This window comes from Panicum virgatum, chromosome 5N (genome assembly GCF_016808335.1).
Source record: "Panicum virgatum strain AP13 chromosome 5N, P.virgatum_v5, whole genome shotgun sequence".
Classification (NCBI taxonomy): Eukaryota; Viridiplantae; Streptophyta; class Magnoliopsida; order Poales; family Poaceae; genus Panicum; species Panicum virgatum.
In genome coordinates, this window is record NC_053149.1 from 13,233,527 (window position 1) to 13,251,701 (window position 18,175).

At 49.3% G+C, this 18,175-nt stretch overlaps 1 protein-coding gene across 1 annotated transcript; it reads right to left on the reverse strand.

Moving 5' to 3' along the window:
- Positions 1–415: 415 nt before the first annotated feature.
- LOC120674570 (putative FBD-associated F-box protein At5g56700) lies at positions 416–4,448 on the reverse strand. Its single transcript, XM_039955733.1, has 5 exons — positions 4,197–4,448; positions 2,542–3,231; positions 2,197–2,349; positions 1,813–2,093; positions 416–769 (listed from the first exon to the last, which is right to left on the reverse strand). The coding sequence occupies exons 1-4, from the start codon at positions 4,446–4,448 to the stop codon at positions 1,869–1,871; spliced, it is 1,320 nt and encodes a 439-aa protein (XP_039811667.1). The 3' UTR covers positions 416–769; positions 1,813–1,868.
- Between the last annotated feature and the right edge of the window lie 13,727 nt (positions 4,449–18,175).

Consider the following 18,175-nt stretch of genomic DNA (forward strand, 5'->3'; position numbering starts at 1 on the left):
AAAATTGGAAATAACATAAATCATCTTCAATTTCACGTGGCAATGGCGCCAGTGGACAAGGAAGCGTGCAGCCAAACATCGTAGAACACCAAGTTTCTTGAAGAATTACAAACCAGGTAAAAGAAACCAGCGACCTATTACTTGGATAGCTATGAAACACAGTCCAGGCAAGCATATATGTCAAAATTATGGATTTAACAGAAACTTCAAAAGACCAAGTAGTAGATGATAGTTTTGGAAATTTCAGAAACCAACATAAAACTACAAGTTATAGGCGATAGTTTCGGAAAAACTCAAGTATATAACATAAAACTATGAATTTTAGAGTCGGCCCCATATGTCAGTCATGCATTTCAGGTGGGCCCTACAGACGGGTCTGGTAATTAGAAATGTGCGACTGACCAGTGGAAACGGCTTGAAAGTTGTAGTTTTTTGTTACCATGGTGCAATTACATGTAAGTTTCTGAAACTATTCCCCAATACTAGTTTTTTGTTACAAAGCTGCAAACATTCATGTTTCTTTTCTGGACATGGGGTGGCACCCCGTTTCCATTACTTATAAAAGCAATGGAAAACAAAAGTTTCCGAGTACAATCACAACAGATCTTCAGAGGTATACGGAAAGCTACTAGACCCAAATTAAGTTCAGGTTACAGAAAACATTGGAGGCAAAATGGAGAACGACAGCTTCTCATCATCAGGGCTCAGATTCCAGTAGGGTTGTTTGACGTTTCTTCATCATCTTCCTGATCTCCGGCCGGTCATGGAGCTGCATCGAAGGTGAGCACGTGTGAGGGGTTGAATTGTTTGTATGTTTCTAAAACGGAACAATAGCGCGTTTGACCCTATTTTAGAGGTGTTTTTTGGGGGGGGGGGGGGGGGGGGGGGGGTTAGGGTCAAACATGCAACAAACACGGTTCCCAAAAAAATACAACCATAAAAAACGGGGTCAAACGTGCAAGTCACCTTTAAAATTGGGTCAGTTTCGCAATTGGCCCTTCTAAAATTTACTCAAATTAATAATACTGATTGGTAGGGTGTACCCCTGAACTCACTGATGATTTATTCATTCACTCAATGAAAAATCTCTACTTTCATTAGAGCTTCAGAAGGTTGTGTAGATCACAACCAAGAAATAGTTTATCATATTTCCAGATATATAATGGTGAGTCCGTTCTCAGCTGAGGGGAGGGGGGCATTTGGTTCAGTTATTTAGGCCCAAAGAGAAATGAAGCGATAGTTAGAGAAGAGATTCATAACAGGTTGGCTGCAAAAGTTTTTTGCTGATTGCTCTTGGGTACCCCATTTTACTTGAAAAAAAAGGTGAAGGCAGGGCATTTGGTTCAGTTATTTAGGCCCAAAAGAGAAATGAAGCGATAGCTACAGAAGAGTATGATTCATAACAGACTGGCTACAAAATTCTTTTGCAGATTGCTCTTGGGTACCCCATTTTACTTGAAAAAAAAATGAAGGCAATACATCATGAATTGTTAATGCTAGGACAAAATAGACAGGTAACGACGGGAAATAAAATAAAGTGGCATGTGGGAGACAAGACAATTCTAACTGGTATTGTAACAATTTGGTGATTATGAGTACTAGGGCCTATGCCATAGAAAAGAATTCTAAGGGTAACCATACCAGTTTTGTGATTTATATACTTCATTTTGAACTGGCACATGTAAAATTCAACCCAACATATAAGGTAAGGTACTCATAGGAGGTTAGAAAGTTGAATCAGATACTTATGTAAATCCTTAAAAAGGAAAATCACAATACAGTTAAATGGCAGTTGGAAGTTAAGATTCTTACCTATGAAAAAAAGACTTGGGCATGCGGTGAAGCTCTCCGATATGTATTTACCTGTCTCAGTGCACTTTCAGTAGACAGGTAGCGTTCGGAACCAAGACTATAGACATTGTGCGAAGAGCTGTAGCTTTGGATAAGACAAGCTCTATAAAGCACATTTCATTTGACCGAAAGCAAATACCATTCATCTTGACAACCTGAAGGGTAGGGCACATGCCATCGGTCCATTGTGCATTCTGGAATTCAGCATTTGCTTCGATTTCCTGATCTTCTTCCTCAGTGCTCTGGAAAATAACCAAGAGATGAATCAAAAGAATGAAATGAGGAACTCCAAAAATTGCAATGGCAATGCATTCCATGAGGTTTGCAAGAAAGAAAGGCATGTACCATTATTTCGAGCTCATTGAGGTTAGGAGCATTCCTTAGTAAGGTAAAAGTTGACAAAATGGCATGCATCTCAACAAACTGGGTGTAGAGAAATAATCTTCTTAAATTGTGAAAGGTGCAACAAAGATTTTCAAGAGGATTACGTCCATTGAACTGAAAAAGAAAAGAAAATGTTAAGCAGGTGAAACTCAACGACAATGTGAAGGAAACTATTTCATGGCTCGCAATATTTATTACACACATTCTCAAAGAAGGCTATTCTGGTGATGCTAAATTATAAGAAAGATTATTAAAGCAGTACATATCTTTCAAATAGATAATAGAGGTACGAGGTAAATAAAATACCGGTTCATAGCAGGTCGAGAGATTGAGGTTCTCCACATGAGCAATAGCAGCAAGAAGCTTTCCAAAATCACGAGGAACCACATATTCGACAAGGTCGATAGTGGCATCAACAAGGCGGGGCAGTTCCCCAAATCGCCAACCATCATAAGAACATAATGAAAAGATTGTGAACCTACGTAGATTGGGTGCCTGAATCACCCACTCCGACTCCTTCACGAAGTTCACATAAGAGAGCTCCAGAACTTGAAGCGAGGGTGATAGACGAATGATAGTCTCCAATTTCACTGTTTTGTCGACCGACACTACATTGGTGAAGTTTAGCTCTTCGAGAGAGGCAAACCCAGCGAATCCCGGAGGGAGGGGTGGAAGACTGCACTTGTGCAGCTTCAGGGTCACAAGGTGGCCGCATGAGAAGATGGACGAGTGGAGTCTGAATTTTCCATTGGTGCTACGGAGGTCGATGGACTCGACACCGCGGCGGGATAGGGCGATCAGCCAGTAGTCGAGGCCGACGGATTCCGGCTGGACTGTCCACGAGAAGCGCGAGATGCGACCAGCGTAGCGGGCGAGGACGCTGTAGACCCCCCCCAACGGGGCGTGTCGGGGCGGTCGAGCAAGCAGAGGGAGAGGACGGGGAGCGACTCCCAGCGGAGACGCCAGGCTCGAGAGAGCGCGGAGGTACGGACGATGCTGCAGAGATCAAGGCGAGTGAGGATCTTGTCTAGCAGGTGCGCCGGGAGGGACATCAGCGCGTCCACCGCTGGCGAGGGGCGCGGCTGTTTGTTGCGGCCCGAGGGCTCCTGGGGTTCCGGCGATCCTTGTCTTGAAATATCCTAAAAAATACCACATATTTTATAAAGAATTGTAGTGCAATTGGAAGATCAAAATCGGAATGTTTGAATGTTCAAAAGAAATTAGAGAAGAGAAAAGAAAGAAAGAAAAAACTTACCTTGTACCCTAACCCGGCGCCCCCACAGGACCGAGCAGCCCCCAGTCGCCTCCTCCCGTTTGAAACCTTCTCGGCACCTCCGGTCCTCCCGACGCCGCCCGCCGCGTCCCCTGGATCCGAGCAACGTAACGCCGGACGCCGCCCCTCCCTATTTCTGCCGGCGCGGGTGACGAGCAGCCCGGCGAGGCCGCTTGCTGAGGCGGCGCGGCTAGCCGCCCGATTAGTCGGAGAGACGGCAGTCAACCGGCCGTGGACGCCGGCTAGCCGACTGGAATCGCGGTTTCTCGAGCTTAGCCTCGCAGGCGGCAAATTTGCAAGTCGAGGCCATAGTTATTTTTGAGCCCACCCGTGAATAGCCCAAATAATTCTACTAGAACTAAACATGTAGGTTATTTTAGAGTTATTTGGAAATAATCTACCCCAAAACTATCCCCTAAAAAATATCATTTGAGTTATTTTTAGTGGAGTCCACACAAAAAAGTTAATCTCTCTCCCCTCACGCACAGCCCCGCAGGCTGACCCGCACGCCTCCTCCTTCCTTGCGCCGCCTCCTTCCCCAACCGGTCGCGCCGCCGCCGGTTGAACCCGGCCGCGCCGGCACCTCCCCCAAGTGGCTGCACCACCGCCTCCCCTATCCGGCCGAGCCACTGCTGCTACTTCGACCCGCGCCGATGCCTCCACCATCCGGTCGAGCCGCCGCCCCCACTTCGACCCACGCCGGCGCAGTCCTGTTACAGGAGCCGGCCCAGTCCAGCGCCTCCTCACCGACGCCGCGACTCCGATCCGCGCCGGCGCTCTCAGTCCACCGGAACCGGTCCTCCTGCAACACCCGGAGTCTCAGTCCACCGGAGCCGGTCCTCCTGCAACACCCAGAGCCTCCCACCCGCGCTGCCCCACTGGCGCGGCTTCCTCCTGGCACCGGCGCCTGCTCCTGCATTGCAAGGCGCGCCTCCCCCATCGGATCGACCCCGCGTCTGCTCCCATCGGCGGCAACGTCCCCATCAGAGCGGCCCCGGCTGTACCACCGAATCTAAGGAAGATGGAGGGCGGCGGGTTCGATTTCTTCTCCCAGGAGCCCATGGCATCGGCCGGTGCGGCGCCGATGGACCTCAACTCGCAGGCATCGCCGGCCGAGGAGTTCCCCTATCTACAAGACTACGGGGCCTACCTCCAGGGTGACGGCGTGGAAGGCGCTGGCTGTGGCCGGGGCTCTGATCTCTATCTCCCTCGCGCGCAGCGCTCTTTAGGTCTGCCGAACCAGCGTGCTGGAGGAGGTGCGGGCTGACCGGCTCGAGGTGCGCTATGGGGCCGGCAACTGAACTTCGGTGTTTCATCGTTAGCAGGCAACCATGGTGTCCAAGGCAACACCATGCCGCCATGTCCTACCTACAGTGGAGGCAACTACGCCTTCCTCTTCGCCGGGTCATCCTCGAGGGCAGGCGGCGTTGGCCGTGGGCATAGCGGTCATCCTCGAGGGCAGGCGGCGTTGGCCGTGGGCATAGCAACTCTGCATCGGCCGCACCGAGCCGCCGTGGGGTCACGGTGTGCGTGCCACAACGTCTAACCGTGGAGGTACCCACGGACGTGGGGGTCGCGGTGCGCGTGCAGCGAGGAGTGCTGGCCCTCCGCAGGCACCCGGCGGCGACTACAATGACACTTATGAAGAAGGGGCATGGGACGAGGAGGTGGAGGACTTAGGCAGCTCCGGTGACCCTCCGGTGAGCAATGGCTCTCGAGCAAATTGGTCTGATATCAATAATAGTTATTTGACCTTGTGCCTAGAGAAAGTAAGAGCAAGACACTACAATGGTGGTCAAAATGACTGGTGAAGGGTACCAAGCTATAGCCGATATTTATAATGGATGATCATCTCTAGGGGGAGCTATGCAAGGATTGATTAATTGAAGCATGGTTATTCTCAATGATGAAGGTTCCCATAACAAGAATCTTCATTCTCTACGAAGTGCAATCATGACATATGCTAAGCAATGCTATATGGTAACATGCTTGGGGTTCCCATAACAAGAACTCTAGACATGTGGCTTCTTAAGTGCTAAGAGCTCCCATAACAAGAGTCTCTAAGTATTTTGAGTTGCTAACCTATAGTACCTTATGGTCATGGTTCATGGGTACATGTCTTCAAGTGCTTATGGATTTCTTGGAAAGAGTTTTGTTCTTACAAGTGGTATTCTTTGCTCTCTCCAAGATGGTTTCTACAAATGGCATTATCTTCACAAATGGTATCTCTTCCAAGTTCTTTTTACAAGTGGTTTTTTTGATCAAAGTTGCAGGAGCACTACAAATGATAATCTCGCAAGTGGTTCACAAGTTGATCATATTTCAAGTGGTTTCTCTACACTTTGTTTCATCCTCCTCATCTTGATGTCAAGGAGGGTACATGACAAAGAAGAAGAAGAAGAACCGGTATGCTCTATCTTTTGTCATTTAAGCTTTGTGCTACTAACTATTCTTTTTGGTGCTTAATGTCATAGGGGAGAGAATTCGGTGACAACAAGTGTGACAACAAGTGGCAACTCTTCTTTATGGATCAAATCATAAATGTCAAAGGGGGAGAGTATTAAAGGAGGAAAGATTTGGTGACAATCAAGTGGGAGATTCCTCTATCTTATGTTGAATCACTTATGGCAAGTTGAAGAGGAAGAAAGATACAACCCCTTGTGCTCATTGGTTTGGTTTCGTGTTAAAAGGGGAAGATAAATGTCAAATGGGAAGATCAAATGTGATGCAAGTTGGGTATTCACTTCAATGTTCATAACTTGCTCACATCTCCACCATAACAAGGTAATATTGTGCTTTGCCCTAGCTCTTGTTGTTTATCTCTTTGGCTTTGCGCATTGTTCTTTCTTGTATTTCCTTTGTGCCTTGTTTTGGTTGTTGTTGTCACCATGGTTGCCATCAATCACCAAAAAGGGGAAGAGTGTAAACTTCATACCATTGGACCATTGGAGCATCATGGTAGCTTGCAAACTCCAAAGGTATGAACAATTTTGGTGATTGATATGACAACCATGGCACTAACCTTTGTGGTGATTGGTTCTTCAACATCTACGCCCCGAGCTGTTTAAAAGTCTCTTAGGAGGTGCCGAACAAGATTAAGGACCACTTTTTTGTGGCTAACAAGATTAAGGACCACTAGGAAAACCGGTACTATTAAGAGGGCAAGGGCTTTGCCTATCGTGTCAAAGGGTCTATAAGAATGTCTATGGTCATATCACAAATCCCTAAAAGCAAAGCTCAAGTTGAAGACTGTTGGTATTTTGCAACGTCACGAATAAAATCCGCAAGCGTACCAATACCGATGTAGCTTTCACCCAAGAGTATTCCAGGGTATTGTATCCACTGAGGAATGAGTACGCTATCTACAGGTTCAGGCTCATCCAAGAACACACGCGCCGGTGTGGAGAAGACAAAAGAGAGGACTTTCTATATCTAGAATCTATGGCTAGAAGAAGAGATCACGTCGCCGTTATACTTCGAGCTAAAGGTATCGACCGACTTATGCAAACTGGTAGTTCCAATATGTGCTCTATCTAATATCCGAACGTGGAGGATTACTAAAAGGCTCGAACAGGGCTGTCACCACCTGCCGACTACCTCTACAAACTATGGGACTATCAGACAACTGAGTGGTATAGTCCAGCCTAGACACCACGTCTACGCCTTTCTCTACTAACCTTAGCCCTGGCCAAGACTACCCTTTTCTATCCGGGGTCTTAAGCTAAGATCAAATGCTACTCGCTAGCATACACATCACCTAATATAAGGCAGAGATGATAACTTGCGATCTAAACTCTAACTCCAAATAAACAAACAAAGAAAGTCTCGAACACTTACAACCGAATAAGCATCCATCGAGGTACAAGCGGAGAAGAGTGCTGACAGACCCGGCACTTCCCTTGACTCCTCCTCACTCTCCTCCTCTTCTTCTACACCTCCTAGTCTACCCAACAATCTAGGATGAAGGCCTCAAGCTCCAAGGGAGAAAGGTGAGTTGAGAGGGTGTGATGTGTGTGTCCATTCCTCTACCCCCTCCCCTTGTATTTATAGGAGGGAGCCACGAGCTGAAGCACCTGGAACCGACTTAAGCAACCAGCAGGGAGGCGCCATGTGTCGAAGCTGAGGCGATGGGGCCCATGGGCCTGGTTGGCCGACCAGTAGGTCGGTCGGCCTGCCAGGTGGGCCAACCGCCCCCAGCTTCATCCAGCAGGTTGTCCTGGGCCTCCTTGTCTTAATCCAGTTGGGCTTGGCCTGTCTTGAGTGGTCTGAACTGGATTCTTGGGCTACACTTGGTCCATTTGAGCCTGAATCGGTGCTCTGCTAATTTCTGCGATTTATGTCGGGCCAAAGTGTACTTGAAACCTGCAAAATTAGTTCAAAACCACCTGCACACATTCTCAAGCACCATATGTGGAATTTGTTAATAAATAAACCCTATGCTAGCATTTATTCCACTTTGTGGTTCCCTTTTGTGCAGGAGTTGACGGTCAAAATTGGTCGTTAATGACCGTCAACAAGATCCCTCACACTTGGCCCTTTGCTCGTCCCGAGTAAAGGTCAGGACTAAGGTGAGCCGATAGCTTCCTGATAGAATATCCTGCACAAAAGTTATTTCATACCTTGCTCTTGCTTGTGAACTTGAATGTGTCTATCATGATATCTTGAGTTGTTGAAGAACAAAATGATCTTGGCTTCAAGTGTCATCCTGTCATGTTGCCAGACTTGGGGATTTTGAAAAATATTATTATAAAATTGTTCATTGTCTTACTCTCCTCCATGGGTCTCTCAGAATCGCTCGTAGCCTCTTACCAGCATTTATCCCTATTTTACCTCACCGGCTCTGATGGTATAGATGGAGTTTCGATGGATGAGGTAGAATGTCGTCTGCTTGGCCCAAATCTGTTGCAAGATCAAAGATTGGATCCACAGGTGTATACTGATATTTATGACTGATCAGGTTAGTGCACAGATAAATATGTGCTCCTTTTTATGATTGATTTTATTTGCTGGGTCATGCTTCTTTGGCATGCCATCTTCTCTCTCTCTCTCTCTCTCTCTTTTTCGATAACATTGTCAGACAGTGTTTAAGGAGCACAAGATTCATCTGAACATAAAACCTTAAATCAAGTGCATAAATAGAGCAGAACCATGATCGGTCACAAAATTTGATCAAGCTCAATCATGTAGCCGAGAGACATAGCATGGGATTTTTATATGGCTCTGGTAGCATGGTTGATAAAGAGATAAGACCAAGAACTTAGTTTTCGTTGTTTTTTTAACTAAGAATCCCAGACTGGTCAACATGAAAGAAACGAACAACGTTAACCAGACATGTCACGTTAGTCAACAATTAAGCATCATGGGTCCTATAAAATATGGTTCACAAACCTAAGTGCGGTATAGAAAATATTTATGCAAGGCATCTATCAAGAGCTCTTATTAGCAAATTTCTTAAACATGTTCAAGGATTTGAAAAGATATGCTCATGTTTAGAAATGCTAAAGGGAGTAAACAAGTGAGGTAGTGCAAACTTGGGAGGTGCACGTGACGTGTGAATGTGATCGTAGATGTGTAGCGTCGTGGGATCTCCCCCACTCTTGTTTTTGACCTGCTCTTCGATCATAGACAAAACAAACCAAATATGAAAGATAATGAGGCTCTGTAGGCATTAACACCGGGGAGCCAAAGTTCACAAATCTTGATGAAATAAAGACCTGAGCGCGACTAGATTGACCTAAACCTAAATGACTCGATTAAGACTAGCGCCCTAACTAAACCTATGATAATGACCTTTCTTAAGAAGTGACTCCTAATAGAGGTCCTTGTGACCCGTAGCAAGTCCAATGCGGATAGCCCAATGCGCTCTGTGCTCCAGCTCTACGGGTAAGTGGCAAGTTTTCCCGTAGACAAGCTGATAGGATGACATTCCAATGGGTGTCTTGTATGCTGTACGGTATGCCCACAATGCATCCGGTAATTTCAGCTTCCATCCCCTCCCCATCTCATTCACGGTCTTCTGCAGAATATTCTTGATTTGCTTGTTAGATGTTTCTGCTTGACCGCTGGTCTGAGGGTGATACGGAGTCGCGATGTTGTACCTTGTCCCTAGTTCCTTGAGAAAGTTCCGGAAGGCCGAGTCAATGAAGTGTGACCCTCCGTCACTGATTACCATCTATGGTGTGCCAAACCTTGGAAAGATAATCTCTTGGAACATCTTACGGGCATGCTTTGCATCAGCGGCTCTGCATGGCATGGCTTCGACCCATTTGGAGACGTAATCTACGGCGACCAGAATATACTCGCATCCTTGGGATCTTACAAAAGGTCCCATGTAATCAATACCCCAGACATCAAAAAGTTCGACCTGAAGATTGTAGTTCAGGGGCATTGAATCGCGAGCTATGATCCCTCCATGCCTCTGGCAGTTTGGACATCTGCGGATGAAGTTCTTTGTATCTTCATACATAGATGGCCAATAGAAACCACTCTGCCAGATTTTCACTTGAGTGCGAAATACACCATAGGGACCTCCATATGGTGCCGCATGGCATTTCTCTATGATGTTTTGTCCTTCTGCCGTGGGTACACAACGTCTAAGTAACCCATCTGCACAGACTCAGTACAGATATGGTGCATCCCATAGGTGGCGTCTGCTCTTGTGCACTAACTTCGTTTTGCTTTCCCCTGGGGGTATATACCCCGAAACCATGAAATTTACGATATTCACATACCAGGGGTGCGAAGCTGTTACCTTGAGAAGCATATCATCCCGTAGGAAGTCATTTATCGGCGGGTCTTGGGTATTCATATTGGTCATACGCGATAAATGATCCAGCACTGAATTCTCTACTCCTTTCTTATCTTTAATTTCCAAATCAAACTCTTGGAGTAGAAGAATCCATCTAATCAACCTCGATTTAGTATCCTTTTTAGTGAAGAGGTACTTGAGTGCGGCATGGTCTGTATAGACGATGACCCTGGTACCCACTAAATAGGATCTAAACTTGTCGATAGCGAAGACAACTGCTAGGAGCTCTTTTTCTGTTGTGGCATAATTGAGCTAAGCTCCAGTAAGTGTCTTGCTTGCTTACGCGATCGCGTGATGCTTCTTATCCTTTGTTTGACCAAGTACGGCCCCCACCGCGTAATCACTAGCATCACACAAGATCTCGAACGGGAGCTTCCAATCTGGGGGTTGAATGATTGGAGCCGAGATGAGTGCCTTTTCGAGCGTGTCAAAGGCTTTATGGCACTCATCTGTGAATTGAAAAGGAGCATCCTTGGCTAGGAGACTTGTGAGGGGTCTAGCAATCTGGGAGAAGTTTGCGATGAACCTTCGATAGAATCCGGCATGGCCAAGGAAGCTTCTGATTTCTTTCACATTGATGGGAAGCGGAAGTTGTTCAATGACTTCAATCTTCGCCTTTTCCACCTCTATCCCTCTTTTGGACACTAAGTGTCCTAAAACGATGCCTTCACGGACTATGAACTGACATTTCTCCCAGTTGAGGATCAGGTCCTTCTCTTGGCATCTCTGTAAGACTCTGTCTAAATTTTCTAGACAATGATCGAAGGTCGTCCCAAAGATCGAGAAGTCGACCATGAAAACTTCCATAATTTCTTCGATCATATCTGAGAAAATGGACATCATGCATCTTTGGAATGACGCGGGTGTGTTACTGTCGTGGGCTTTTGGGGGTACCCACAGCTGGGTGGCGGAACGCACCCGCCTATTCCCTGAGGGGGGGGGGGTACTCGGGGAAGTGCTAAGCGATTAGGCCGATCTAGCTTGGGGGCATGAACACAAGAACACACGGATTTAGAGTGGTTCGGGCCGCCGGAGCGTAATACCCTACATCCACTGTGTGGTGTATTGCTCTTAGTATGAATGAGTCTATCCTCTGCCCAGCCCAGGCTTCTCCCGGGCCTGAGTCCTTCTCTAACGGGCGTCTCCCTTTTATAGAGCAAGGAGGACGCGTACACAGGCGTTGGCCTCCGACAGGTGGGCCCAACAAGGATGTATACTAAATTAATGGTGCTACAATGATGGAGAATCTCTTGCCGGATACGCTTCTCCGTCCTGTAGACTCACTGACCGAGGGGGTCTTCTCCTTTCCCATTGGTAAGGCGCCCGTTGAGGCAATGTAGGTTGTGGCGTAGACTGTTGGGTCTACCGCGTAGCCGTTATGATACTCCATCACCGAGTTGTCGTGTCTAACTGGCGTAGAGGACTGACGCACGTGGCGTAAGTGGTGCCAGCGGCTGTACTGTGCACCTTGGTAACGCGCGACCAACAGTACAGCCTGTCAAAAGTCTCCTCGGGCTCTGCTGCGGCAGAGCACTTCTAAACAACCCGCATTAAATGCGGTAGGTGGGCAAGTCTTCCAGAGGAAGCTTGGCAGCCGCGTGCGTGCTTGCGGACACGTGGCGGCTTCGGACCCCCCAGGCGGGGTGTCTGTTCCCTCCCGGAGAGGGGCCCGGATAGTATATGGGGGTCCGGGACCCCGTGGGGGGTCCGGGCCCCCCGGCCATTTTGGTCCTGAGCGCTTTCTTCTCCAGGACACATGGTGACACCGGACCTGTCCCGAGCGGGAAGCGGGTCTGGGGCTGTTGGTCCGGTGAGATGGAACCGGACCCCAGGGATCCGGCTGCTCAGCTCCTTAGGGCGTAGTTACGAATAACTACATGAGTCTTGACATAGAAAGAGGGGGTACCCCAGACCTGAGGTACCGACAGTGGCCCCCGGGCCCACCTCGGGAGAGGTATGAACCCGCAGGTGGGGCCATTATCATGACGCAATGCTGATTGCGTTGGCGTGCCTATGTCGAGAGCGGGTGCTCCGGACCCCTTCAAGGCCGTAGCACTTGTCGCCAGGTTCAGGTACTAGAGTGCTCTCCATAGGGTGGCGAAGGTGCAGGCTTAGTGTACGGAACCGAGCTAAGCGGACCTCGAACTGCCCAAGGAGCAAGCACTACTTCCCCGGACCCGGCTTCAGGCGACCGTGGCGAGCGGTCTCCGCCGGAGCGGGCCACCGGAGTGGACTTGGAGCGACCGTGGCGAGCGGTCTCCGCCGGAGCGGGCCACCGGAGTGGACTTGGAGCGACCGTGGCGAGCGGTCTCTGCCGGAGTGGGCCACCGGAGTGGACTTGGAGCGACCGTGGCGAGCGGTCTCCGCCGGAGCGGGCCACTGGAGTGGATTTGGAGCGATCGTGGCGAGCGGTCTCCGCCGGAGCGGGCCACCGTAGTGGACTTGGAGCGTTGCCATCGATCCGTCGAGATATGTATCCGGACCTAGTGGTATAGTACTGGAAACCAAGCCTTATACTAGAAAGGAGCCCGGGACCCCTAGGAACAGCAACCTCGGATACTAGGGTACTCGTAACAGGGCAAAGAAGTACGTAGGCTTAGGGTACATTACTAGGCTAAGCCACGCGGAGCTTCTCTTCCCCAGGATATGGGCACCACTTCTCCTGAGCAGGTCCCTAGGGGTCTGAACTACCTTCCAGCTAGAAGGGGCATTCCAACCTGACCACTAGCCATCAACTCTATTTGGATCATTAGTAAAAAATGCAAGCTGATCAGGCGAGTGCTGTTAAGTTAATGTAAAGATAAGGCTGAGGAAGCAAATCTCCTTTATTTCTTGGCTAGTGGTGTACATCAGAGATCGGGTTTATGAGGGCGGACCTCTACCGCTCTGGACCACTTGTTGGTGTTGCCTGATGAAGCTAGAGGTCGGGTTTACAAGGGCGGACCTTTACCGCTCTGGACCACACGTAGGCACCATGTTATTACAAAGGAGAAATACATTCAACCCTATCTAATGTTAACCTTCAGCCGTCGCCCTGTGAGTCATGCTCGTCCCTGGTCGGAGTGGAACTGCCACCTTGGGAACTCCTCAGTTGTTGGGGGCGAAGTCGGTCTGGACGTGCCTGTACAGCATCATCCAGCATCACCTCGGGAGCTTGCGGGGCCCTTCCAAGCACAAGAACTGTCTCATGCTCAGATAGCATGAGAACAAATTCTTTGGCTTTGAATGGGAGTGGCCCTGCCGCTGCCATCTGCCGTCGGAAGCCAGCCCGATGATTGCTTAGCATGAGCTGGGTGCTTATTTGGGTGAGCACGGAGCGTGGAGAAGGGCGGTCGTTCGCCGGCTCGACCTTGGTGCTGGCATTAGGACCCCGCGCCTGGTGGTGGAATCCTGTCTGCAGCAGCACCAAGAGAGACTCGGTCCTGGCGAGGGAGGAGACGACGGTAAACTTCCCCCGGGCCACAGTGGTCGGCCCCAGGCTTCACATTGAGAGAAAGCCTTGAGCCGATGCCATATCGCCGCAGGGTGGCGCACAGCGGGCGTCTCTGCTGCGCGCCACTGCGCCGGCTCTGAGGTGTCGCAGTGGCGACGCACAGCAGGCGCCGCTGCCGCGCGCCGCCGCACCGAGGGCGCTGCTGCCTCGGCGCTGTGACATGCGGCGTAGGTGCCTCTATGCCCCTCTTCATCTTCTCGTCGCCGTTGCAGAGGATGAGCTCAGCCTCAGAAGCCTGGAGATCTAGCCAACACTTGCTCCATCCCCACGGACGGCGCCAAATGTCGTGGGCTTTTGGGGGTACCCACAGCCGGGTGGCGGAACGCACCCGCCTATTCCCCGAGGGGGGGGGTACTCGGGGAAGTGCTAAGCGATTAGGCCGATCTAGCTTGGGGGCATGAACACAAGAACACACGGATTTAGTGTGGTTCGGGCCGCCGGAGCATAATACCCTACATCCACTGTGTGGTGTATTGCTCTTAATATGAATGAGTCTATCCTCTGCCCAGCCCAGGCTTCTCCCGGGCCTGAGTCCTTCTCTAATGGGCGTCTCTCTTTTATAGAGCAAGGAGGACGCGTACACAGGCATTGGCCTCCGACAGGTGGGCCCAACAAGGATGTATACTAAACTAATGGTGCTACAATGATGGAGAATCTCTTGCCGGATACGCTTCTCCGTCCTGTAGACTCACTGACCGAGGGGGTCTTCTCCTTTCCCATTGGTAAGGCGCCCGTTGAGGCAATGTAGGTGGCGGCGTAGACTGTTGGGTCTACCGCGTAGCCGTTATGATACTCCGTCGCCGAGTTGTCGTGTCTAACTAGCGTAGCAGACTGACGCACATGGCGTAAGTGGTGCCAGTGGCTGTACTGTGCACCTTGGTAACGCGCGACCAACAGTACAACCTGGCAAAAGTCTCCTCGGGCTCTGCTGCGGTAGAGCACTTCTGAACCACCCGCATTAAATGCGGTAGGTGGGCAAGTCTTCCAGAGGAAGCTTGGCAGCCGCGCGTGTGCTTGCGGACACGTGGCGGCTCCGGACCCCCAGGCGGGGTGTCTGTTCCCTCCCGGAGAGGGGCCCGGATAGTATATGGGGGTCCGGGGCCCCGTGGGGGGTCCGGGGCCCCCGGCCGTTTTGGTCCTGAGCGCTTTCTTCTCCAGGACACGTGGTGACACCGGACCTGTCCCGAGCGGGAAGCGGGTCCGGGGCTGTTGGTCTGGTGAGATGGAGCCGGACCCCAGGGATCTGGCTGCTCAGCTCCGTAGGGCATAGTTACGGATAACTACACGAGTCTTGACATAGCAAGAGGGGGTACCCCAGTCCTGAGGTACCGACAGTTACATAACCCCAACGACATTCGTCGGTAGGCATATGTTCTATAGGGGCATGTGAACGTGGTCTTGCTTTGATCTTCGGGATGGATGGGTATTTGTTGGTAACCAGAACAACCATCAAGGAAACAGAAGTAGGAGTGATTCGCCAACCGCTCTAACATCTCATCAATGAAAGGTAGTGGGAAGTGATCCTTCTTAGTGGCCTTGTTGAGTTTCCTGTAATCTATACACATCCTCCATCTCGTGACGGTTCGTTGGGGAATTAGCTCGTTCTTGCTATTTTCCACCACCGTCATGCCTCCTTTCTTGGGCACAACTTGGACTGGGCTTACCCACTCACTATGCGGAACAGGATAGATAATTTCGGCATCTAGAAGTTTAAGAACCTCTTTCTTTACTACCTCCCTCATAGCATTGTTCAACCTTTTTTGGGGTTCCCTAGAAGGTGCTATTGCGGGATCCTATGGGATTCGGTGGGTGCAGAGGGCAGGACTAATGCCCTTGAGGTCTTGTAGGGTATAGCCTAAGACCGATCGATGCTTCTCTAAAACAGCGATGAGCTTATTCGTCTCCTCTTCTGAGAGTTTGTCGCTGATGATCACGGGAGACTCTACATCGCTATTCAGAAAAGCGTATCTAAGCCCTGAAGGTAAAGGCTTTAGCTCGATCGGAGGTCGTGATGGCTTCTCAGTCACGAGCAGTTCAGAAGTTTCACCGGATTCTTCTTCTGCATCGCTGACTTCTTCCGGCATTTCTTTGATATCCTCCTCGAGGCCCAAGTCAAAAAACTCAGAGGTGGAAGTGGCCATTATTTCCTCGATCGGCTCTGGAATAGGGAGATCTTCCACTAAGCATGTCAATGCTCGATCCACGGGGATGTGGAACGTGTCCTTCCCTAACTTGATGTTTAAACATCCGTCCTTAGGAACATCCGAAAAGAGAGCTTTAAGGGGATGTCCTATCAAGAAGTCGAAGTTGAGATCTTCGAAGATATGGAAGTTCAGACGGATTTTAACATCATTGTGCCATAATGGCACATCGGTGATTATCTCGTAGCTGCTTGTAAGAGAACCTGAAGGTCTCATGAGCTGTCTGTCTGTCGGAGTGAGTTTGTAATTGTCTAGAAAAGCTACGGCAAACTCATCTGACACGAGATTAGCTCTGACAGCGGGACTATAGAGAGCGTCCACATTTTGATTTTGGAGACGGCAACAGAATGATGTGGAGGGAGAGTTTAGATAAATTGGAGATACGGATGACTCTCCTTCATGCGGCCATTCGTTGCTGATCAATGTTGTCAACTCTTGAACTGCCTCCCGAAGAAAATTCTCCGCTAAGGGATCCGTAGGAGTGACAGGGCTTGGTGGTCGCTTCTGGCAGAAGTATCTTGAGGTGTTGCCGAAATCTTCAAAGACATCTGGCTCGATACTTCGGAGAAATTTCGGAGGTAGAGGGTCTTCTTCCTCTGATGTTTCGGATTTATGTTCAGGGGTGGTCTCATAGATCGAATCTACTGATTGGCTTTCAGGAGATTCCGATTCAATTTCTGAACGCTCCGCTTGACGCATCTCGGGCTATGTGGGGACTGGCTCGTGGATACAAACGAAAGAGGTTCTGTCCAAGATTTTGTCGAGGACTTCCCTACTTTCGGTTGGGGTAAGATGAGCGAAAGATCCTCCAGAGGTAAGATCGAGATGGTGTGCAGACTCCTTGTCAAGACCAGCATAAAAATGCTAGAGCAATAAATGCTTGGGTAATGACAAGTCTGGGCCTGATTTTACCAATAAGGTAAATCTAGCCTAAGCTACACCGATTGATTCCTTATCATTCTAACGGAAAGTTAAAATTTCCGTTTGTAAGACGCATATTCGTGAAAGCGGAAAGAATGCAGAACAGTCTGTCCCGAAGTTCAATCCAACTTCCATTCACACCGCCTACGACACGAATGTACCATTGCTTCGGTTCTCCCGAAAGGGAAAAAGGAAACAATTTCCATTTAAGAGTTTCGTGTGTCATGCCTGAAATTTTCTTGCATGAACATACTTGCTCGAACTCATGCAGATGATGGTAGGGATTTTCACAATCCCTTCCTGAAAAGGAATTTTCCTGAATAAAGGCTATGTAGCCTGAGTCAAGTTCATAGCTAGTAGAAAGAATTGGGTCAGCGGAGGGTGCTGGCTCGTAGAACTCGCTCTTGGGTGAAGAGAGCTGTAAAAGGAATAGCTGCTCCATGGGTAGCGGGGGTTGAGGTAGAATCAAGGAAAAAGAAAAAAAAGAGATACGAGGATGACTGAGTCCGTAGATAATGTAGCTACCTTTCCCCGGCAACGGCGCCAGAAAGCTTATTGGTATTTTGCAACGTCACGAATAAAATCCGTAAGCGTACGGATACCGCTGTCGATTTCACCCAAGAGTATTCCAGGGTATCGTATCCATTGAGGAATGTGAGTACGCTATCTACAGGTTCAGGCTCATCCAATGACACACGCGCCGGTGTGGAGAAGACAGAAGAGAGGACTTTCTATAAGCATCTAGGATGAATGCCTCAAGCTCCAAGGGAGAAAGGTGAGTTGAGAGGGTGTGATCTGTGTGTGTGTGTCCATTCCTCTACCCCCTCCCCTTGTATTTATAGGAGGGAGCCATGGGCTGAAGCACCTGGAACCAACTTAAGCAACCAGTAGGGAGGCACAATGTGTCGAAGTTGAGGTGGTGGGGCCCATGGGCCTGGTCGGCTGACCAGTAGGTTGGTCGGCCTACCAGGTAGGCTAACCACCCCCAGCTTCGTCCAGCAGGCTGTCTTGGGCCTCCTTGTCTTAACCCAGTTGGTCTTGGCCTGTCTTGAGTGGTCTGAACTGGATTCTTGGGCTACACTTGGTCCATTTGTGCCTGAATCGGTGCTCTGATAATTTTTGCGATTTATGTCGGGCCAAAGTGTACTTGAAACCTGCAAAATTAGTTCAAAACCACCTGCACACATTCTCAAGCACCATATGTGGAATTTGTTAATAAATAAACCCTATGCTAGCATTTATTC